Consider the following 24,140-nt stretch of genomic DNA (forward strand, 5'->3'; position numbering starts at 1 on the left):
AATACTTGTTCTATAAAAAGTAAAATAAAGACCTCTTTCTTGACCTCATATTTAACTGTTGACAGCACTGTAACAGTAAAACTTGCAATTTCTAACCTACATTGTTTATAAATGTAACTATTAAATTCATTCTAACATTAAAATTCTCTCTAAACATTTTACTTGTCGAAATGATTATTATTTTAAGTAGTATTAGTAGTTGTAGTAAAAAAACGACTTCAAAACTGGACCTTTAATCTAGGGGTGTTGGGGGGGCACATCCTTGCCCCACGCCCCCATTCCACCTGGATTCGCCCCTGCTTTGGCGTTTGAGCACAAAGAATGAATAACATTTATTTATGCAGAAAACATGACCAGATTTACAGGTAAGAAAGTTTTATTGTGTTTTCACATCATGTGGTCCTCAGAAAGAGAGTTTAGGTGCATTTGAGTGGAAAATAGTGTTAGTTGTTGACGCGTCGCGGAGGATCAGCTGTTTTTAGCAGCTCAGAATTCTAAATAAAGGAGAAAAAAAGCATAAAAAATGTCTTTGTAAAGCTCAGTGCAGGTGTGCTGTTGTCACCGTGCTTTAAGAGGTGAGGACGAGTTGTAGCTGCTGCAAAAAAAACCGCGGATGAAAAGCTCACAGCTCGCTTAAAGTGAGCAGTTCAGTTGAACCCCGACCCCCTGGACCAAGTTTAATGCTGCTATCGACCCACAATATAAAAATAATAGCAACGCACAGTGACTTGGAGAAGTAACTTTAATCTGACTACTGATTTGGAAAGATTAACGTTAGATTACTCGTTACTAAAAAAAGTGGTTAGATTAGAGTTATGCGTTACTAAGTAACGCGTTACCGGCATCACTGCTTTGGATAGACTTGTTTGTATTAAGATTAAAGTATCCTTCCGTCAAAGACGGTTAAATTTAAAAGGAAGAAATCCTGTATCAACTGTTGCTCCGTAAACTCTACTCCGCTATGTCTTCTGACCTGAGGGGGGCAATAATGCACTGAACGTGCCTAGCCTGCCGACAAGGAGTAGAAGAAGAAGAAGAAGAAGAAGAGGAGGAGGAGGAGGAGGAGGAGAAAGAAGAAGAAGAAGAAGAAGAACAACAACAACAACAACTCTACTCCGCTCCGTCAGGTGGCGCTGTTGTACATACCGGTAAAAAAAAAAAACTTTCTCGGGCACTCGTTTTTTTCCACGCATGCGCGTTTAGAAGAAGACCAACGTGGTTGTCTTATCTCGTCGTCGTGTCTTCACTTTGTAAAGTTTATGTTTTATCTACTTTAATTTTGGAAATGACTGAAGGTAAAGTAGAAACGGCAGCTAAGCCGTCCAAAGAGCTTCTGTCTCTGAATCCCGAACAAGAGTCCGAGTTCAAGAAAAAGGTGCAGTTGGTGAGGAAATCTAAGAAGGTGCGTCAACATGTGCTGGGTTTTGGTTTTATTCCTGGACGTGACGGTTGTAAGGTCATATTCTGGGACCTGTGAGAATCTTATGACTGTGTTCATGTAACTATAAATGTCAAAGATAACATAAATGTAAAAACAAGAGGTGTATCTCATGCAGCTAGTGGAGTACTGTGATTCCACATGGATTTTGAGTCGATTGATCGCATGACCTGGAAGCTATTGAGCTAAAATGCTAATATTTACATATAAAAATTAATTTAAAATATTAACCGATTTAAAATGTAAAAACGAGGTGTATCTCATATAGCCAGTGGAGTACTGTGATTCCACATGGATTCTGAGTCAATTGATCACATGACCTGGAAGTTATTGAGCTAAAATGCTAATATTTACATATAAAAATTAATAAAAAAAATGAACAGATTCAAAATTTAAAAACAAGAGGTATATCTCATGCAGCCAGTGGAGTACTGTGATTCCACATGGATTTTGAGTCAATTGATCACATAACCTGGAAGCTATTGAGCTAAAATGCTAATATTTACCTATAGAAATTAATTAAATATATGAACAGATTTAAAATTTAAAAACAAGAGGTGTATCTCATGCAGCCAGTGGAGTACTGTGATTCCACATGGATTTTGAGTCAATTGATTGCATGACCTGGAAGCTATTGAGCTAAAATGGTAATATTTACCTATAAAAATTAATCAAAGATATGAACAGATTTAAAATTTAAAAACAAGAGGTGTATCTCATGCAGCCAGTGGAGTACTGTGATTCCACATGGATTTTGAGTCAGTTGATTGAATGACCTGGAAGCTATTGAGCTAAAATGGTAATGTTTACCTGTAAAAATGACAGATACACCTCATATATCTATGTGTGTGTGTGTGTTCAGAATAATAATAGCTGATAGAAGGGTTGATAGAATTGCATTCTGGAAGGTCTGAAGGATGGTTGGTGTTTCACCTTTATTCAAGAAGATGTTCCAAACATGATTTCTCCAAGACTTGGATCCCTTGATGACGATGATATCAAGTCAGTGTTTGTAGGAAAACATCAAGCTTGTAAATACAGGTACAATTTTTGGTCAATGATTCTTTGCCCTAAAGGAGAATTTGAGTATCACAGCACAATAAACATTGATTTTGGTTTCTCACAGATATTCCACAGGTGATGGTGAAGTTTGCAAAAACCATCTGGTGCTTTCAAAATGTGGTTTACGATCTTGTCAATGGATGTTGAATGGATCAGTTTGCTGCTGTGTCTGTAAATCATTTGTACATATTTCAGTTCTTGTCAATCAACTGTTTCAGGTACAGTTGAGTGCTGAGCTGCTGCCTAATCCCTCTGATCTATTTAGGCATAGACTTTGATTGATGTACTACCTCAGAATTCTTCGTGCTGACAAGTCAAATGCTTTACAAGTAATTGAGGATTGGTCCATAAGCTCCTGTTCTTTTTGAAGAGCAGCATCACAAAACGAGCAGATCACAAATGCTGGTTTAGTGCCCGATTTAAGGTGCTGGTGGTTGAGCCCACCTGACATTCTGAATTTGAATCGAACTCCTGTATCATCTTCACTGCTTATTGAAGAAATCAAAGTGAAGAGTGAAAAATACAGACAACTACTTTTTTAACCTTAGTTTAAAAAAAAATAATAATTGTGGAAGCTTTTTCAAAACCTTGGTGGACTTCCCCAACCTTATACAGTAGTGTTCAGAATAATAGTAGTGCTATGTGACTAAAAAGATTAATCCAGGTTTTGAGGATATTTCTTATTGTTACATGGGAAACAAGGTACCAGTAGATTCTCACAAATCCAACAAGACCAAGCATTCATGATATGCACACTCTTAAGGCTATGAAATTGGGCTGTTAGTAAAAAAAAAAAGTAGAAAAGGGGGTGTTCACAATAATAGTAGTGTGGCATTCAATCCGTGAGTTTGTCAGTTTTATGGAACAAACAGGTGTGAATCAGGTGTCCCCTATTTAAGGATGAAGCCAGCACCTGTTGAACATGCTTTTCTCTTTGAAAGCCTGAGGAAAATGGGGCGTTCAAGACATTGTTCAGAAGAACAGCGTAGTTTGATTTAAAAATTGATTGGAGAGGGGATGGTGGTGCAAGCATCATGATATGGGCATGTTTCTCCTACTATGGTGTTGGGCCTATATATCGCATACCAGGTATCATGGATCAGTTTGGATATGTCAAAATACTTGAAGAGGTCATGTTGCCTTATGCTGAAGAGGACATGCCCTTGAAATGGGTGTTTCAACAAGACAATGACCCCAAGCACACTATTAAATGAGCAAAATCTTGGTACCAAACCAACAGAATTAATGCCTCGCAGATGTGAAGAAATCATGAAAAACTGTGGTTATACAACTAAATGCTAGTTTAGTGATTCACAGGATTGCTAAAAAAGCAGTTTGAACATAATAGTTTTGAGGTTGTAGCGTCAACAGCAGATGCTACTATTATTGTGAACACCCCCTTTTCTACTTTTTTTTACTAATAGCCCAATTTCATAGCCTTAAGAGTGTGTATATCATGAATGCTTGGTCTAGTTGGATTTGTGAGAATCTACTGACTCTACTGGTACCTTGTTTCCCATGTAACAAGAAATATACACAAACCTGGATTAATCTTTTTAGTCACATAGCATTACTATTATTCTGTATATACTGTATATTGCCCCCCTTGGTTACAGTGTATGTAAACATATGTTCACAAGTGTAAGTTATTTGGCATCTCCTGTCAAATTTTGCTTCAGTTAAGAAAAATTTTTATGATCCTAAAATGGTTATTTTATATGTAGTTTAACATACTATGTTGTTTTACAGGGAAGTAGTTTAACCCCCGGAGTGATTTATGTCGGCTGCCTACCTGTTGGGCTGTTTGAGCCTCAGCTCAAGTCTTACTTTGAACAGTTTGGGAAAGTTCTGAGGCTTCGACTGTCAAGGAGTAAAAAGGTAACGTTGCTGGTGTGATAACTAAACACGCTTACATAACGTCTGAGTGGACCCTTGTCATTTGATTGGTGCTTTGTCACATGACATGGGTTATTCATCCCATTTGTGTTGCGTTGCATTTAGAGTTTGGTACCATTGCACACTGCACGCACGCACACATACGAGATCTGTTAGAAAAGTATCCGACCTTATTATTTTTTTAAAAACCATATGGATTTGAATCACGTGTGATTGCGTCAGACAGGCTTGAACCCTCGTGCGCATGCGTGAGTTTTTTCATTCCTGTCGGTTGCGTCATTCGCCTGTGAGCAGGCTTTGAGTGAGGTGTGGTCCACCCCTCTCGTCTATTTTATATTGCGAATAAATGTCTGAACGATTTGGAGCTTTGCTGCATCAATTTTTTCCAGAAACGGTGAGAGACCTCCATGTGGACACCGTTCGAAAAATTAATATGGCTTTCAGGGACGATTTTATGGGGATTAAACAGATTACGGGGTGTTACTGCCGCTTTAAGGACGGCCCACAACTGCTGAGAGCGCGGCGCGCTCCCAGCCCCCATCGACAGGCTGACACCCCGCTGGAACAACCAGATCATTTCCAACGTGAAAGCTTTGTTGATCCGGGACCTCGTCTGACTTTCACAAAAAGGCAGAAGATGTGGACATGAGCACTTTTTCCCGCACATTCCACCGTTACAGGAGTTTTTTTCATGGAAAGAAAAGCGGAGGGACGCGCCACAGAGCCGTTCATTACGCGGGACAAAACCACATGGAGGTCTCTAAATTTTATATATATATAGATATATATATATATATCTATATATATATATGAATCTTGATCTACCTCTCTGAAAGGTACCAGAAAGTTTTCCAACTGATATGGAAGCAATGAATGGTTGCAGATATTTTTAATCACACATAATAGAATACTTGATTGCTGAAAAAACTAAGCAATGGTAAAGAGATTGACTGTTACCCAGAGAGGAGATATTTTTGACATCACATATCTTGCTATCATCACATCTCCACTGATCACGTATCTTGTGTTGATATTGTCCTAACTGCTGTGTGCTTGTATTTGCATGCTTTAATGTATTGAATTTTAGTTTTCACCTGCATGGCTACTTGACATTTCAAGTCTCCTCCCCCAACCTCTGCTTTTGGCGTTAGTCTGCAGCTTTGAGTGACTTTTCTATTTACCTCTACTTTTCTCACTCTCCTGTAAACTTTCTTCCTGTCTGTGGCTGTGGGATAAATAGATGAACATGTCACAAACACTGAAGGTTTCTTTTTCGTGGAAGCCACGATCTGTGAGTTGTCACCGTACTGCCAGTGCCCCAACTGTGTCTAAGGCAACGAAGTACCAACAGAAACTATGAGAACAAAGGCTTGACTTGACATTTAATATTTAACTTCGTCAAAATATTGTCCTCTCCGAAACCAATATATTTGTGTCAATGATGTCCTGGCTAATTGCTAGATAAACACATGACTTTGGAAATAAGACCTAAGCACAAAGTTGTTAATACCGTTTGTATTTTCCCTGGCATATTTCACTCAACCCAAGTGCCTGACTTGGCAAGCACAGCACCTTATGACTGATTAAGTATACAAGTTCATTGCAACACAGGCTTGATAGTCTTTTTCATGTTTGTTGTTTTCATGTTCGCTAAACATTTAGAAATAACATGTTGTTGGTTTATTCACCCAATAAAATTATTAGAGAGTGTAATTGCAATGTTTATTGTTGTCAAAAATAATGTCCTCTCTGAAACTATTATACAATATTGCAGCTTATGTTTGAGTCAAAGCCACTTGACAACGCTTCAATGGAGAGGCTTCAAATTTTCAATGTGGATGTACGAGGGTTATTCCTTTTTAGAAGGCATTGAGGAGTTGGAAAATTGTCATGCTGAGAACTTGTAAGAAACAACAATTGAAAGGGCTACCACAAAAAGCTTTCAAATTTCAACTGTTTTAATCCTGCCTTCAGTGCAAATTGCATCTATAGCCAGATGTATACATGTATTAACCAACCATGGCCATGTGGAATGGTACTTCATACATAATTAACAATGCATTAGATGTGCTTCTTGCACAACACAAATACAGTGACAATTTTTTTTCTAAAATAATCATAAAATTCAACTTCAGAGTCTGTTTTTTGGATTTCATGAAATGTGCAAGCTCCAAAAAGTTGAAAACCCTTATCTGTCATCTGTTGGTTTGTCGGAAAGCTGAAAGTTGCTCACAATCAAGACACTTTTATTTTGGACCCCCTGTGAGACGATTTTGAACCCCTGATTGCAAAACTATCCTAATGCGCAATTACTGAGAAAATAAACAGCTCATAATTTTTAATGTCCACACAATCGTTATGAAAATATGATTTAATTAATAAACATTCGAACCAACCCTGTCCTGTTAGCTGGCAGTTCGGACTCGTAGAGAGGGGTGCGTTCAGGCTTTATTCCTCACAAATCGTCACCCATGCTCCATCCCTTTAACCATCAGTAAGTTCATCGTGAATCGGTAAGGGAGGGGCACTCAGCATGGCTATTCCGGGTTTTTGTAGAAAATCAAAGGGTGACCTCACCGGTACATACACAGTCTGTGAGCCCAAACCAATTGTTTTGTCAAAGATCGACATGTTGTTTTTGTCAGTACATTTTAGTCTGTGTGATTCTGCGGAAGTTACCACTCTAAGTGGGCTCAGACTGAAAATGACCCTTGACTTCATCGTGGTCTGAGGTCAGATAACTGCGGCAACATCATTGTGGCGCATTAAGCTTATCACCTGCTCCCCCAAATGGCAAAGTGATAAAACCCATGTGCCGACAAAGTGCTGATGAAAACTGTGAGTGGACTTTATCAGAATCTAGATGATTATTTAATTGTGGTGTCTAAAATAATGCAGATGTTATAGGAAACAAATCTGCAATAGTTACTTTTTTCTTTCTTTTTGCTGTATTTTGTTTTGCAGACAGGTGGCAGTAAAGGTTATGCATTTGTTGAGTTTGAATGTGATGATGTCGCCAACATCGTTGCTGAAACCATGAATAATTACCTTATGGGAGAGCGACTCATCAAATGTGAGTATTTTGCAGTTCCAAAATATGTCAGCGTGGTCCGTGCATCTGTTAATTCAATGACACACATTTCTTGACATTATTTCACTTGACACAGGATTCTGTGTAGATCAGCGGTCTCTGTGTCCTAAGAGAGAAATCAATGGGTTTTTGTTGCTTTTCATCATATCAGCAGCATTTGTAACTTTTAAGTGTGCACAAATCAACATCATTTACCAGAAACACTGGACGTTTTGAGGAAAATGTGGCATTTTATTTTAGAATAATTAATAGATTTGTGGAAGCTTTTAAAAGCAGTTGAGTCATTTGATATAAGTCTCCCCAGTTCATGTTGTCAGATTTGCTTCATTTTCACATACTTACCAGAGGCCAAAATATGGCCATCAGGTATTGCGAAGTCTTTGCGTCTGTCCGTCTGTGCTCAGCACAAGTGGACCTGATTTATATAGCTCTTGTTCCATCTATATCAGATGCTCAAAGCACTTTACATTGATGCCTCACATTCATCCATTTTCGCACACACACCGATGTCAGGGTGCTGCTATGCAAGGTGCTTACTGCACACTGGTCAGATAAGTCCAGTCCTATTACTGTCTTCAAATTAACAGGGAACATTCTTGGGACACAGACCTTGGACAAGTTCAAAGATGGCGAACCTTGACCTATTCTAAGGGGTCAAAAGGTCACATTCTTTCCACACACTTTCATTAATTACATGCTCATACAGCCGAGGACATTTTAGCATTGCATTATGTTTTTCAATTTATAGATGTTAAAAGAAGTTTTTTCCCCTGTCTGGCATACCTAACCTCTGTAGAAATTAGGGATGGGCATTGATGAGATTTTATCTATCGATACCATTATCAATTCCGCTTATTGATCCTATTCCTTATGGAGTCCCTTATCGATACCGCTTGTGAATTTTCTGTGTGCTAAACATAGGCTTTACAGGTTTTCTATGTCAGCAACATTTTATTAATTCTTAAAGTAAAAAACTATGAGATTGGTCACTGGATCCTTAAACTCTGAACATAAATTCTACATAGTGGATCCTTGATCTCTGAACATAAATGGAAATAAACAAAATCTGTAGTTTTAGTGAAAAGCATTTCCTTTCAGACATTATTGGCATGAATGTCTTTGCATACATCTGAGTTGAGCTCTTGCAGCCGGCTGTGTTGCACGTCAGGATGTAAATGTTTTAGTCGATTGTAGTTTGTCTGTATTACAATGTTTAGAAAGAGGCTTCATTTTATTTAAAGCGGCAATTCCTTTTGAAGTTATTAATTCTGAGCAGACTCAGTCTCGGCAGAGAGCAGCACAGCGTTTGGAGCTGTGCCAATTGAACAGAGGATGATTCTCATTTCTTGACTACAACAAGACAGTCAGTGACTTTAATCCATACAAAAGTGACTCACAATTGACATTTTAATGGCTTTGAGAGGGGTTAAGAAGCAGACTTGCCGCTTCTGAAGAGTTATTATTACTATTATTGCTGCTGTTGTTGCTATTAATATTAATAATATATAAATAAAAAAATACAATTTTTAATACATTTGACTCTTTTACAACAAACGCTGAGCCATTAATTATTATACAGAAAACAAATGCAGACAAACATGCTGAGATGAGAACAGTTAATGCTAACTTTAACATTGAAAACGCCATATACATGCTAACGCGTTAGCATCTGTCCCATCTGTTTCAGAAGACCATAACAGGTTGGTTTAACATAAAAGTGTGTGTGTATATATATATTACTCTCAGACGTATGCTCTTTAGGGTTTTAGCGGGGAAAAATTAAGATAAAGTGAAATAAAACAAAGAACCAACAAGCCAGCGGATCGAAGCATTGCTTCAATGGTTCACGCTTCAAAGTGGAATCGCGGTGCAGAAGCAGTTGATTACAGATCCGCTGCATATATATATCGTGTGTGTGTGTTTAAAAAAAAAAAAAAAAAATTCTACTCAATCATTGCCCAATCACTTCTGACCTTTATGTGTACCATAAACAAAATATTTCTGTCAGTGTCGTTGCTGTTTGGTAGAACACTTAGTTGAACTGATATAAACGTACATTAGATTTTGAATATTAAAAGGATTACGGGATTATATCATACCTGTGTTTTTCGCACAGACTTCGCTAACGCTCTGCCAATACTTCCACTCGGTTTGATATTTTCCTGTACAGACCTCACACTCTGCTAATAATTCATTTATTATTTGGCTATTATATATAAACACACAAACCTGCAGTATCACCCGAATATGAAAGCTGTTGACGATGTTGGGCTTGTAGTCAGACCTGTTTGCTTCACCTCCACGAAGAACTTGCGAACAGATGGTCCGGTCACATTAGCTTGTAAGTTTTGTGTGTTTTTTTCTGATGCTGTTTAGATATTTATGGAGTATGTTCATGTCCGACTTGGTTTTGTAATTGTGTTTTTAGCTTTCTGGTTTGTATGAATGGGATACGCATTTCAGACCAATTGTCATGGTAACCGGTCAGATATGGGCAAATATCCGACCGGTAATCAGCCAATCAGAGTGCGCATAGCATCGCAGCCATATAATAATGATCAATAGCAAAGCAGAAAGTTCGACCACATTACACCCATTTTGGCATCCCTTCACTGGCTTCCTGTCCCAGTGAAATCATATTTTAAGGTTCTGCTACTAGTCTGTAAAATTGTTCACGGACTGGCACCGTGTCCCTAGGGTGAATAAGAAGTCTGCAGGTCATAGAACTTTCTCTCATCATGCCCGTGTTCTGTGGAATGATCTCCCCGCGTCAATAATACAGTCACATTGTGTGGAGACTTTCAAGTCCAGACTTGACGCACTTATTTTCCCTTTTGTATGGCTAGCATACTGGCATAGTATAGTTCTGTACTTTTTACTCTTTTAAATTCATTTTATTAGGAAACGGAGCGTGCTGCAGCCTCAACTTTACCTAAATTCTGGGTCTTTTAGTGAAGCTTAGGGCTAGTGGCCGGCGATCACCTTGGTATCGTGTTTTTCTTGTTGTTTAATGCTGGCAAATTATACTGTATTTCTTGTCTTTCTGATGCCTGATTCTGTTTTTTAAGGTGCAGCTCCATCCAGAGATGGGTGTGGTATTTGTGCTGAAGACCCTCCTGTGCTGTGCACCAACAGCATTTCGTGTATATTTGTTTTGTGAATTGTTATGTAATTTGTGTCTGTAGCATGGCCCAAGCACAGGGTCACCCCTTTGAGTCTGGTCTGCTTGAAGTTTCTTCCCCAGAGGGAGTTTTTCCATACCACTGCTGCTCTGGGGGTTAGTAAGGTTAGACCTTACTTGTGTGAAGTGCCTTGAGGCAACTCTGTTGTGATTTGGCGCTACATAAATGAAAAGAAATTAAAAATTAAAAAAATTAAATTAAATGTACACTGACAGACTGCATTACAGCATAGTTACCTGGATGCACAACACTTCATGCACATGGTGGGAGCAAAGGTTGGGATTCAGTGCACATACTGGAAAAGTATGGACGTCTGTTAAATTTAGTCTTCTTGACGGCATGATAGCACCATCACCCATGTGGCTTTGCGGGTCAGGCCCACATCTTGCAACTGCATGGTTGCGAGTCACATGGTCCTCGCGGGGGCTTGGGAGGCGGTCCGTGTAGGGGGCTTGGACCCCGTGTATACCTGCTGGCAGGTCTAGTTTAATTTAGCTTCTTTTTGGTTTTTGTTCATGTGTATATAAATCCATATAGTATGCATTCTACCTGCAGTTTTATAGTTGTTCAGCTGATCCCACTGATTAAGGCCTCCCCTTGACTCAGTGAAACCTTTTGATGTTTGTTTGCAGTGAAATCCTGCAGCCTGTTGGCTCTTCATGTTACTCTGTTTGAAATTGAAATTAATGATGTCGATCAAAATGCGCCAACAGATTTCAATCTACACACTTCTTTTTTGAGCCCCGGTCACACGGCACTAACAATGGACACAGAAGCCAATATGAAAAAAGAAATCTGGACTTACGTTGACTTTCGTTGACTTTTTATCGTTTAACTGTCGTTAACATCTTGCACGAACATTGACAATATCTGAACGGATCAGCTGAACGTGACTTGTCCATGTGTGGGATGAAAAGCAGCGTTTTCATACAGAAACAATAGCGGCAAGAACGTTTTATCAACTACTTTAACTATTTACGCACGTTGCAGCCGTCTCTGGCTGGAGAGGCTGTGCGCGGGCATGTACACACATACACACACGCAAACGGCTGTGCGCATGTTCACCTGCCACAACAGGTGTGCCCGCAGGTGCTATGGAGAGTGCACGCTGGCTGCAATATTGTTCACAGGCCCGCGCTCTGTCTGACACATGTTGTCAAGTTACGTCATCGTGATCGCAGTTCGCTTCGTTTTTCTTTGTTAGTTTTGGTTTTGTTTCAGTCTTTTAGGTGCTCTGCACTCGCACACTTTTTGGTGATGGGAGAAGTCCAGGATCATTCATCCACTTTTTCTCGACGATGTGTGAGTTTGTGTCTTGTGCCATGTGACCGGGGCATAAAATCTGATGCAGAAATTTCTTTCTTCAACTGTGGTATGAATGCCTCAAGTGTAAATGGAAACTTGTTGCTTTTTCTCAGGTCATATCATTCCTCCGGAGAAAGTACATGAGAAGCTGTTTGTTGGTTCACAAAGGACATTTAAAAAACCCTCATATCCTGCTGTAGCAAGATACAACAAGAAACACACACCAGAAGCAGTTGCCAAGATGACTGAAAAGCTCCTGCGCAAAGAGACGAAGCTCCGTAAGAGGCTTGCAGCACATGGCATTGGTTATGACTTCCCAGGATTCGTAAGTGTTAAAGTTTGGAGAAGTTAATTTACTCTTGACGTTTCTTTGAGCTACATAATAGGGCTGCGATGATACACTTGACTCTCAACATGATGCGTATCACAATATTTGGGTGCCAATTCAATATATATAACAGCACTTGAGAAATATGATTCCTCAATTTAATACTACTATATTTGTATTATTTTACAATATTATATTAAATATTACTGTATTTAATATTAGAGGAGGTGATGGTCTAGTGGTTAAGGTGTTTGGCTTGAGACCAGAAGATCCTGGGTTCAAATCCCTGCATGACTGGAAAATCACTAAGGGCCCTTGTGATTGTGATTTGTTTGCTTTTGTAAGTATAGACTGTGGAGAAAAATGAAATAATACACTTATGAAGACTTTGTCATGAATTATAATATTGTTCAAATTTCAAAACATTTTTCATATTTTCCAAAAATTATACCCTAACCCAGACACTTATTCTAATCCTAACCATAATAGGGCTGCCACAGATTATTATTTTGATAATAGATTAGTCACCGATTATTTTTTGTGATTCGTTGATTAATCGGATCATGCGTAAATTGTACCATCTTGCAGCTGCTCAAGCTTGAAGTGTTTAATGCAGTGATTTTCAACCGGGGTGCCGCGGCACCCTAGGGTGCCGTGATCGATCGTCAGGGGTGCCGTGGGTATTTTTCATATTCGCGATTATTTTTCATATTCGCGATTACCGTGAATTATTTATTTTATCCACAAAGCATAAAACGACAGAATCTGACGACAAACGTGCTGCAGCCTCGCTCTCGTCTTAAGGCGGGACAATAACAAGGAGGCTGACGGCCGATTAAAACAGTGCCGTCTTCTTCAAAAGCCGTCTAAAATGCGGAGCTGTTGGTGTGTGTGTCTGTGCCTGTGTGTGCGCGCGCGCAGAGTTAACAGGCTGCAGACTGCGGGGGAGGGGGTGGGTGAGGGAGATTCCTGAATGCAGGTTCAGTGCGCGGCGAGCGCGGAGCAGAGAGAGGATTTTAACCCGAGTGAACGTTAACAAAACGGAAACGTGAAGCTGCCTTTACTTCTCTCTGAACTTTCTCTAAAGGTGTGATTCTGCCGTTACCATCCTGTTCACACCAGGTGCGCGTCGTATGCTGAATTTATGAGATCATGAGATGAAATAAATGGTCAAATATCTTTAAAAACATATTTAAAAAATGAGAATATATGAATGAACTGAGCCACAAAAAAAAAAAAAAAAAACAATGTTCAGATGCAGAGATCACAAAAAGCAGGTGAGAACTCTGAACTTTAACAGCTGTTATTTTCCAAAGGTATTTATTTGTTCAATCTTGAGCTTAATGCAGTGTTTAAGCACAAAACGTGACAGATAAGGAGAAACAATTTCAGAAATGCAGCAGAAACAACCACAAATCAGAAAAAGTTGGGACTGTATGTAAAATGAAGATAAAAATAAAAATGTTGCACCATTCCCCGTTTCTCCACTCACAGAAGCCAAATGTTCTTCCAGAGTTGTGTAATTATACTACAATAGTAGAATATAAAGAGGGAAAAAAAAAAAAAAATAGACAATATATTCATCAATCGCAATTATTTGTCTGACAATTAATAGTCTCCAGAAATTCCTAATCGTGACAGTCCTACTTGAGATCAGAGCGCAAAATGCTTGAGGATTTTCGAAATGCGGTGTTTTCTGTATCGATTTTCTATTAATAATAATAATTATATTTGGGTTTTGCGCAAAACCAGAGGTAATGGCATTATAATATTATTTTGGTTGGTGGTGTGCCGCAGGATTTTGTAAATATAAAAAGGGTGCCGCGGCTCAAAAGTTGAAAATCACTGGTTTAATGTATGTGCTCACTAAAACTAAAGACAATTAAGATGATAGTTCATTCAACTTTTACTTGGTAACAGTCATTCATTGAACAGGAACATACAACCCCTGGCAAAAAATATGGAATCACCGGCCTTGGCAGATGTTCATTCAGTTGTTTAATTTTGTAGAAAAAAAGCAGATCACAGACATGACACAAAACTAAAGTAATTTCAAATGGCAACTTTCTGGCTTTAAGAAACACTATAAGAAATCAAGAAAAAAAATTGTGGCAGTCAGTAACGGTTACTTTTTTAGACCAAGCAGAGGAAAAAAAATATGGACGCACTCAATTCTGAGGAATAAATTATGGAATCACCCTGTAAATTTTCATCCCCAAACTAACACCTGCATCAAATCAGATCTGCTCGTTAGTCTGCATTTAAAAAGAAGTGATCACACCTTGGAGAGCTGTTGCACCAAGTGGACTGACATGAATCATGGCTCCAACACGAGAGATGTCAATTGAAACAAAGGAGAGGATTATCAAACTCTTAAAGAGGGTAAATCATCACGCAATGTTGCAAAAGATGTTGGTTGTTCACAGTCAGCTGTGTCTAAACTCTGGACCAAATACAAACAACATGGGAAGGTTGTTAAAGGCAAACATACTGGTAGACCAAGGAAGACATCAAAGCGTCAAGACAGAAAACTTAAAGCAATATGTCTGAAAAATCGAAAATGCACAACAAAACAAATGAGGAACGAATGGGAGGAAACTGGAGTCAACGTCTGTGACCGAACTGTAAGAAACCGCCTAAAGGAAATGGGATTTACATACAGAAAAGCTAAACGAAAGCCATCATTAACACCTAAACAGAAAAAAACAAGGTTACAAAGGGCTAAGGAAAAGCAATCGTGGAATCTGCACCGGGCAAGGTGATGATGCTGGAACTTTTGTTTGGTGCCGTTCCAATGAGATTTATAAAGATGACTGCCTGAAGAGAACATGTAAATTTCCACCGTTATTGATGATATGGGGCTGCATGTCAGGTAAAGGCACTGGGGAGATGGCTGTCATTACATCATCAACTATCCCATCAACTGAAAGGATGTTTGGGGATGAAGAAATCATTTTTCAAGATGATAATGCATCTTTCCATAGAGCAAAAACTGTGAAAACATTCCTTGCAAAAAGACACATAGTGTCAATGTCATGGCCTGCAAATAGTCCGGATCTTAATCCAATTGAAAATCTTTGGTGGAAGTTGAAGAAAATGGTCCATGACAAGGCTCCAACCTGCAAAGCTGATCTGGCAACAGCAATCAGAGAAAGTTGGAGCCAGATTGATGAAGAGTACTGTTTGTCAAGTCCATGCCTCAGAGACTGCAAGCTGTTATAAAAGCCAGAGGTGGTGCAACAAAATACTAGTGATGTGTTGGAGCGTTCTTTTGTTTTACATGATTTCATAATTTTTTCCTCAGAATTGAGTGATTCCATATTTTTTTCCCTCTGCTTGGTCTAAAAAAGTAACCGTTACTGACTGCCACAATTTTTTTTTTTTTTCCTGATTTCTTATAGTGTTTCTTAAAGCCAGAAAGTTGCCATTTGAAATGACTTTAGTTTTGTGTCATGTCTGTGATCTGCTTTTTTCTACAAAATTAAACAACTGAATGAACATCCTCTGAGGCCGGTGATTCCATATTTTTTGCCAGGGGTTGTATATATATATATATTTTAGCACTAATGTAGCATTAGAAAACATTGCCATTATCACATTTTCTTTTCAAACAGTGGCCAAGTGGGTAATGTGCACGGTTTCAGTGCAAAAGGTTCTGGGTTCAAATCGCACCCCTGCCACATTTTTCCATGTAATGTGGAGTTGCGTCAGGAAGGGCATCCGGCGTAAAACCTGTGCCAATTCAACATGCAGATCCGCCTTTGATTTGCTGTGGTGACCCCGAGTGCAAACAAGGGAGCAGCTGAAGGGACTTACTTTACTTTTACATCGCAGTTATAACATTACAGCAAACACATATGTGCACTAAGGTGAATGAAATTATCAACATTAATGTTAGCTTTTACAGCTAAGTAAGTAGCTCACTATAGATGTTGTCACTAACTAGCCAGTTAGCTTACCGAGATGACTCTTGCTTTGTCAGAATCACCCACAGCGTGTTTCCTTCTCAGATGCTCCTACATCGCTGTTGCACTGCTGTGGAAGGCAAGTTCTGTCGTGCAGTTTTTGCATTGCACGTCTTTCTCGGATTACCACTATTGCGCATATGCATCAAGGACAGAAAGGTAGCGGAGTTTTGAGAGAAAGCAAAGCTTAAAAAAAATAAACGATGACATCAATTATTAAATTAGTCGCCAACTATTTTGAAAGTCGACGTAATCGTGACTAGTCAACTAATCGTGGCAGCCCTAAACCACAAACCATTTGCGATAAAATGCGTTGCAAGCTTGTCAGGTAACCAACCCTGATTTAGAGCTTTGTTCCAACACCATTGTTTATTTTATCTTAGTTGGATGTTGTCTTGGAGATATTGTTTGCAAACACAATGTTTAATTTTTAGGTCAGAAAAATTTAGATAATTATCATATCTCATAATACAGTGGGGTAAAAAAGTATTTAGTCAGTCCCTGATTGTGCAAGTTCTCCTGCTTAGAAAGATGAGAGAGGTCTGTAATTTTCAATAACTGTGAGAGACAAAATGAGGGGAAAAATCCAGGAAATCAGACTGTAGGATTTTTAAAGAATTTATTTGTAAATTATGGTGGAAAATAAGTATTTGGTCACCCACAAACAAGCAAGATTTCTGGCTCTCACAGACCTGTAACGTCTTTAAGAAGTTCTTCTGTCCTCCACTTGTTACCTGTATTAATGGCATCTGTTGGAACTCGTTATCTGTACAAAAGACACCTATCCACAGCCTCAAACAGTCAGACTCCAAACTCAACCATGGCCAAGACCAAAGAGCTGTCGAAGGACACCAGGAAGAAAATTGTAGATGTGCATCAGGCTGGGAAGAGTGAATCTACAATAGTCAAGCAGGTTGGTGTGAATAAATCAACTGTGGGAGGAATTGTAATAAAATGGAAGCCAAACAAGACCATTGATAATCTGATTTCCTTCGATCTGGGGCTCCACACAAGATGTCATCCAGTGGGGTCAAAATTATCATGAGAACGGTGAACAAAAATCCCAGAACTACACGGAGGGACCTGATGAATGACCTCCAGAGAGCTGGGACCAAAGTAACAAAGGCTACACACTACGCACAGAGGGACTCGAATCCTGCAGTGCCAGGCATGTCCACGTGTTTAAGCCAGTACGTGTCCAGGCCTGTCTGAAGTTTGCCAGAGAGCATATGGATGATCCAGAAGAGGATTGAGAGAATATCATGTGGTCAGATGAAACCAAAATAGAACTTTTTGGTTTTTGGTAAAAACTCGACTCGTCATGTTTGGAGGAAGAAGAATGCTGTGTTGCATTCCAAGAACACCATATCTACTGTGAAGCATGGGGGTGAAAACATCATGCTTTGGGGCTGTTTTTCTGCAAAGGGGACAGGACGACTGATTTGTGTTAAGAGAAGAATGAATGTGGCCATGTGATTTTAAGCCAAAACCACCTTCCTTCAGTGAGAACATTGAAGATGCAACGTGGCCGGGTCTTCCAACATGACTGATCCCAAACACGCCACTCGGGCAACAAAGGAGTGGCTCCATAAAAAGCATTTCAAGGTCCTGGAGTGGCCAAGCCAGTCTCCAGACCTCAACAATTTGTTGAGGGAGTTAAAAGTCCATGTTGCCCAGTGACAGCCCCAAAACATCACTGCTCTAGAGATCTGTGTGGAGGAATTGGCCAAAATACCAGCTACAGTGTGTGCAAACCTGGTGAAGACTTATGGGAAACATTTGACCTCTGTCATTGCCAACAAAGTTTATGTTACAAAGTATTCAGTTGAACTTTTGTTATTGACCAAATACTTATTTTCCACCATAATTTACAAATAATTTTTTTTAAAAATCCTTCAATGTGATTTCCTGGATTTTTTTTTTTTCTCATTTTGTCTCTCACAGTTGAAGTGTACATATGATGAAAATTACAGACCGCTCTCATCTTTCTAAGTAGGAGAACTTGCACAATCAGAGACTGACTAAATACTTTTTACCCCAGTGTATGTTACTGTAGTAATTTAATGACAGTGTTAATGTTACTCTTGTTGAAGAAGCCGGCAAGAGGGATAAATATGGCATGTGGCGTAAGCTCTGAATGTTTGAGTTGTAATATCAGCTGAAGGTGGAAAGTCTTAACATTTGTGGTTAGCCTGCAGCCAACACACTGAATTCCTGGTGCTGCTGGTCGAGACGTTGTGCCATAACCAGCTTTTCAAGCAGCACACAACACAGAACAATTCAGCCCCATAAATACCTGAGACTGACTCATAACTCAGATGAAGGGGCAGATATGTGTAGTCACTACAATTGTGCGTTTTATTGATAAAAGAACCAAATTTTGCACAATGTTGGATATATAATAGAAATAAATAGATATACCAAGCCCCCCTGCCTTTTTTTATTTTGTAATATATATACAATAGTGTTCAGAATAATAGTAGTGCTATGTGACTAAAAAGATTAACCCAGGTTTTCAGTATATTTCTTATTGTTACATGGGAAACAATGTACCAGTAGATTCAGTAGATGCTCACAAATCCAACAAGACCAAGCATTCATGATATGCACATTCTTAAGGCTATGAAATTGGGCTATTAGTAAAAAATAAAAAAAAAACGCAGAAAAGGGGGTGTTCACAGTAATAGTAGTGTGGCATTCAATCAGTGAGTTTGTCAATTTTGTGGAACAAACAGGTGTGAATTAGGTGTCCCCTATTTAAGGATGAAGCCAGCACCTGTTGAACATGCTTTTCTCTTTGAAAGCCTGAGGAAAATGGGACGTTCAAGACATTGTTCAGAAGAACAGCGTAGTTTGATTAAAAACTTGATTGGAGAGGGGAAAACATATGCAGGTGCAAAAAATTATAGGCTGTTCATCTACAATGATCTCCAATGCCTTAAAATGGACAAAAAAAAACCCAGAGATGTGTGGAAGAAAACAGTAAACAACCATCAAAATGGATAGAAGAATAACCAGAATGGCAAAGGCTCACCCATTGATCAGCTCCAGGATGATCAAAGACAGTCTGGAGTTACCTGTAAGTGCTGTGACAGTTAGAAGACGCCTGTGTGAAGCTAATTTATTTGCAAGAATCCCCTGCAAAGTCCCTCTGTTAAATAAAACACATGTGCAGAAGTGGTTACAATTTGCCAAAGAACACATCAACTGGCCTAAAGAGAAATGGAGGAATATTTTGTGGACTGATGAGAGTAAAATTGTTCTTTTTGGGTCCAAGGGCCGCAGACAGTTTGTGAGACGACCCCCAAACTCTGAATTCAAGCCACAGTTCACAGTGAACACAGTGAAGCATGGTGGCGCAAGCATCATGATATGGGCATGTTTCTCCTACTATAGTGTTGGGCCTATATATCACATACCAGGTATCATGGATCAGTTTGGATATGTCAGAATACTTGAAGAGGTCATGTTGCCTTATGCTGAAGAGGACATGCCCTTGAAATGGGTGTTTCATCAAGACAATGACCCCAAGCACACTAGTAACCGAGCAGAATCTTGGTTCCACACCAACAAAATTAATTTTTTGGAGTGGCCTGCCCAATCCCCGGACCTAAATCCAATTGAGAACTTGTGGGGTGACATTAAAAAAGCTGTTTCTGAAGCAAAACCAAGAAATGTGAATGAATTATGGAATGTTGTTAAAGAATCTTGGAGTGGAATAACAGCTGAAAGGTGCCACAAGTTGGTTGACTCCATGCCTCGCAGATGTGAAGAAATCATGAAAAACTGTGGTTATACAACTAAATACTAGTTTAGTGATTCACAGGATTGCTAAAAAAGCAGTTTGAACATAATAGTTTTGAGTTTGTAGCGTCAACAGCAGATGCTACTATTATTGTGAACACCCCCTTTTCTACTTTTTTTTACTAATAGCCCAATTTCATAGCCTTAAGAGTGTGCATATCATGAATGCTTGGTCTTGTTGGATTTGTGAGAATCTACTGAATCTACTGGTACCTTGTTTCCTATGGAACAATAAGAAATATACTCAAAACCTGGATTAATCTTTTTAGTTACATAGCACTACTATTATTCTGAACACTACTTTGGAATTGGAACACTAATTGGAACCCCAATTCCAATGAAGTTGGGACGTTGTGTAAAATGTAAATATAAACAGAATACATTGATTTGCAAATCCTCCTCAACCTATATTCAATTGAATACACCACAAAGACAAGATATTTAATGTTCAAACTGATCAACTTTATTGTTTTTGTGCAAATATTTGTTCATTTTGAAATGGATGCCTGCAACATGTTTCAAAAAAGCTTGGACAGTGGTATGTTTACCACTGTGTTACATCACCTTTCCTTTTAACAACACTCAATAAGCTTTTAGGAACTGAGGCCACACCCATTCTTGCTTGATGTACGACTTCAGTTGTTCATCAGTCCGGGGTCTCCGTTGTTGTATTTTGCTCTTCATAATGCGCCACACATTTTCAATGGGAAACAGGTCTAGACTGCATGCAGGCCAGTCTAGTACTTGCAGTCCTACTTTGAAGCCATGCTGTTGGAACACATGCAGAATGTGGCTTGGCATTGTCTTGCTGAAATAAGCAGGGACGTCTCTGAAAAAGACGTTGCTTGGATGGCAGCATGTGTTGCTCCAAAACCTGGATGTACCTTTCAGCACTGATGGTGCCATCACAGATTTGTAAGTTGCCCATGCCATGGGCACTAACACACCCCCCCATACCATCACAGATGCTGGCTTCTGAACTTTTCGCTGGTGACAATCTCGATGGTCTTTTTCCACTTTTGTCCGGAGGACACAACGCCCATGATTTCCAAAAACAATTTGAAATGTGGACTCATCAGACCACAGCACACTTTTCCACTTTGTGTCTGTCCATTTCAAATGAGCTCAGGCCCAGAGAAGGCGGCAGCATTTCTGGATGTTGTTGATGTATGGCTTTCGCTTTGCATGGTAGAGTTTTAACTTGCACTTGTTGATGTAGCGACGAACTGTGTTATCTGACAATGGTTTTCTGAAGTGTTCCTGAGCCCACGCGGTAAGATCCTTTACACAATGTCAGTTTTTAATGTAGTGCCGCCTGAGGGATCAAAGGTCACGGGCGTTCAATGTTGGTTTCGGCCTTGCCGCTTATGTGTAGAAAGTTCTTCATATTCTCTGAATCTTCTGATTATATTATGGACTGTAGATGATGGAATTCCTAAATTCCTTGCAATTGAACATTGAGAAACATTGTTCTTAAACTGTTGGACTATTTTTTCATGCATTTGTTCACAAAGTGGTGATTCTCGCCCCATCTTTGCTTGTGAATGGCTGAGCCTTTTGGGGATGCTGCTTTTATTCCCAGTCATGACACTCACCTGTTTCCACTTAACCTGTTCACCTGTGGAATGTTCCAAGCAGGTGTTCTTTGAGCATTCATCAATTTTCCCAGTCTTTTGTTGCCCGGCCCCAGCTTTTTTGAAACGTGTTGCAGACATCCATTTCAAAATGAGCAAATATTTGCACAAAACAATAAAGTTTATCAGTTTGAACATTAAATATCTTGTCTTTGTGGTGTATTCAATTGATTATAGGTTGAAGAGGATTTGCAAATCATTGTATTCTGTTTTTATTTACATTTTACACAACGTCAAAATATCAATGTAGTTGTGGCTACAATGGATTTGGGGTGTAAGAAAAATGAACACACTTTGTGTCTGTACGACATGTTGTGTAGTAGATTTTTGAAATTATTGCATTTTATGATAAAAGCACCAATTTTGCACAGGCGCTGTTTGATATACAACAAGAAAAAGTAGATATGGGGTGCTCAGCCTTTTTCCTCTGAGGATGATGAATGTCAAATCCAAGATTTCTGCCGTGCAATTCCAAAATATCTTCAAAATGCTTTATTCGTATAAAGTAGAGGCGCAGATGAAGTGTGATTTTCTATGTTTTCTTACACATTGAGTCAATTACAATCACAGTTAAGATGGATTTAAAACAATTGATCTTATAACAATTTGTAAATTACTTGTCAGGATATCAGCAGCTCACAAATTAAATGGTGTGTGTGTGTGTGTGTGTGTGTGTGTGTGTGTGTGTGTGTGTGTGTGTGTGTGTGTGTGTGTGTGTGTGTGTGTGTGTGTGTAATATTTATTTATGAGATACACTTGTAATTGTCTTTGTTGCAGTCATTGTGGTTCTTTTGTTTTTCCAGACAGCTCAGGTTCCCCGGAAGAAAAAACCATCTGATAAATCGGGCACATCCACAAGTTCTGATGTAAGGACAATGCATGTACTGTGTTCTGCTCAGGCATGGACTGAAAATGATTCCAGGCCTGCTGGTGGTTTGGGGTCAGATAACTGTGCCTATAGTACTGTGGTGCGTTTAGCTTATTGCATGCATCTTTTGGTTGCAGCGTAATAAAACCCATGTACCAACAAGTCGTCTAATTGGAAACCACCTGTGTGAATGATTCAAAAGAAACCCTGAGCTTTGACACCAAACAGAGATATTGTGTGTTTGTGTTCGTTCTGCATCAGGAAACCACACCAGTGTGCACACCCTCTGTGCTGGAGCGGAGGAAGTTGGCCGCCGTCGATGATGATGACGACATAGATGATGAGATTGTCATTAAGATGCCACCTCCAGTGTGCAGAGGGAATGAAGCTGAAGAGGTTTCCACAGAGGAAGAAGGCAGTGACGAGGACTTGGAGAACAAAACCCTCTCTGATGAGGGTGCAGAAGATGAAGAGGTGGAGTGACAGTCCTCACTGTCTTTCTATGAACTCAGCAGATGCATCATGTCTGTGATTTAGATTTTCTTTTCAAGTGACGTAATAGTTTAACTTTTGAACTGTGTGGGGACATATGTGTCTTCCAGTATATGTAAATTTACAAAGGAGCCCATAAGAATGATTCTGTCATAATTGTGGGTATTAACAGAGGTCTAAGGTCGTGACATTGTCCCAAATGAGCTGCTCTGCTGGATTTGCATAATGTGGCATCTTTCCATTTCAGCTTGAGATCAGGCTGTGAACTTTACCATCGGGTACTGCAGTGTTGCTGTAATCCATGTGTGTGCTCCTTTGTAGCATTAACGTGCTTTAATAACGGGGTACACTAAGTTCAAATGGGTTGGCTTTTTTAAAAATAGTTGCTATGATTTTTGTCAATAAATAATGTATTCTTGATTTTTTTTTCATTATACCTCATGTTAAGGGTTCTCAGTTTGTTTTCCATGTACATGGGTCCAACATTTCCATGTTAGTCTTTTATACCTAAGATGACTTTCAAGTCCAGATATTGCTCTGCACAGCATTCCATGTGGGGCAGCCAGCAGGGTTGATAGAATTGCATTCTGGAAGGTCTGAAGGATGGCTGGTGTTTCACCTTTATTCAAGAAGATGTTCCAAACATGATTTCTCCAAGACTTTGATCCCTGATGATGACAATATCAAGTCGATGTTTGTAAGAAAACATCAAGCTTGTAAATACAGGTACAATTTTTGGTCCATGATTCTTTGCCCTAAAGGAGAATTTGAGTATCACAGCACAATAAACATTGATTTTGGTTTCTCACAGATATTCCACAGGTGATGGTGAAGTTTGCCAAAACCATCTGGTGCTTTCAAAATGTGGTTTACAATCTTGTCAATGGATGTTGAATGGATCACTTTGCTTCTGTGTCTAAATGATTTGTACATATTTCAGGTCTTGTCAATCAACTGTTTCAGGTACAGTTGAGTGCTGAGCTGCTGCCTAATCCCTCTGGTCTATTTAGGCATAGACTACCTCAGAATTCTTCGTGCTGACAAGTCAAATGCTTTACAAGTAATTGAGGATCGG

General features: G+C 39.3%; 1 protein-coding gene and 2 non-coding genes across 3 annotated transcripts; all 3 read left to right on the forward strand.

Moving 5' to 3' along the window:
• The first annotated feature begins 1,193 nt into the window (after positions 1 to 1,193).
• On the forward strand, positions 1,194 to 23,506 carry nifk (nucleolar protein interacting with the FHA domain of MKI67). Its single transcript, XM_034186813.1, has 6 exons — positions 1,194 to 1,402; positions 4,250 to 4,378; positions 7,361 to 7,469; positions 12,088 to 12,299; positions 22,509 to 22,571; positions 22,835 to 23,506. The coding sequence occupies exons 1-6, from the start codon at positions 1,286 to 1,288 to the stop codon at positions 23,054 to 23,056; spliced, it is 852 nt and encodes a 283-aa protein (XP_034042704.1). The 5' UTR covers positions 1,194 to 1,285; the 3' UTR covers positions 23,057 to 23,506.
• Positions 7,090 to 7,220, forward strand: LOC117525444. The gene has a single exon (XR_004565056.1). It is a non-coding gene; the product is annotated as a small nucleolar RNA ACA64 (small nucleolar RNA).
• Positions 22,607 to 22,737, forward strand: LOC117525445. The gene has a single exon (XR_004565057.1). It is a non-coding gene; the product is annotated as a small nucleolar RNA ACA64 (small nucleolar RNA).
• Positions 23,507 to 24,140: the final 634 nt, after the last annotated feature.

Source organism: Thalassophryne amazonica, chromosome 14 (assembly GCF_902500255.1).
Source record: "Thalassophryne amazonica chromosome 14, fThaAma1.1, whole genome shotgun sequence".
Classification (NCBI taxonomy): Eukaryota; Metazoa; Chordata; class Actinopteri; order Batrachoidiformes; family Batrachoididae; genus Thalassophryne; species Thalassophryne amazonica.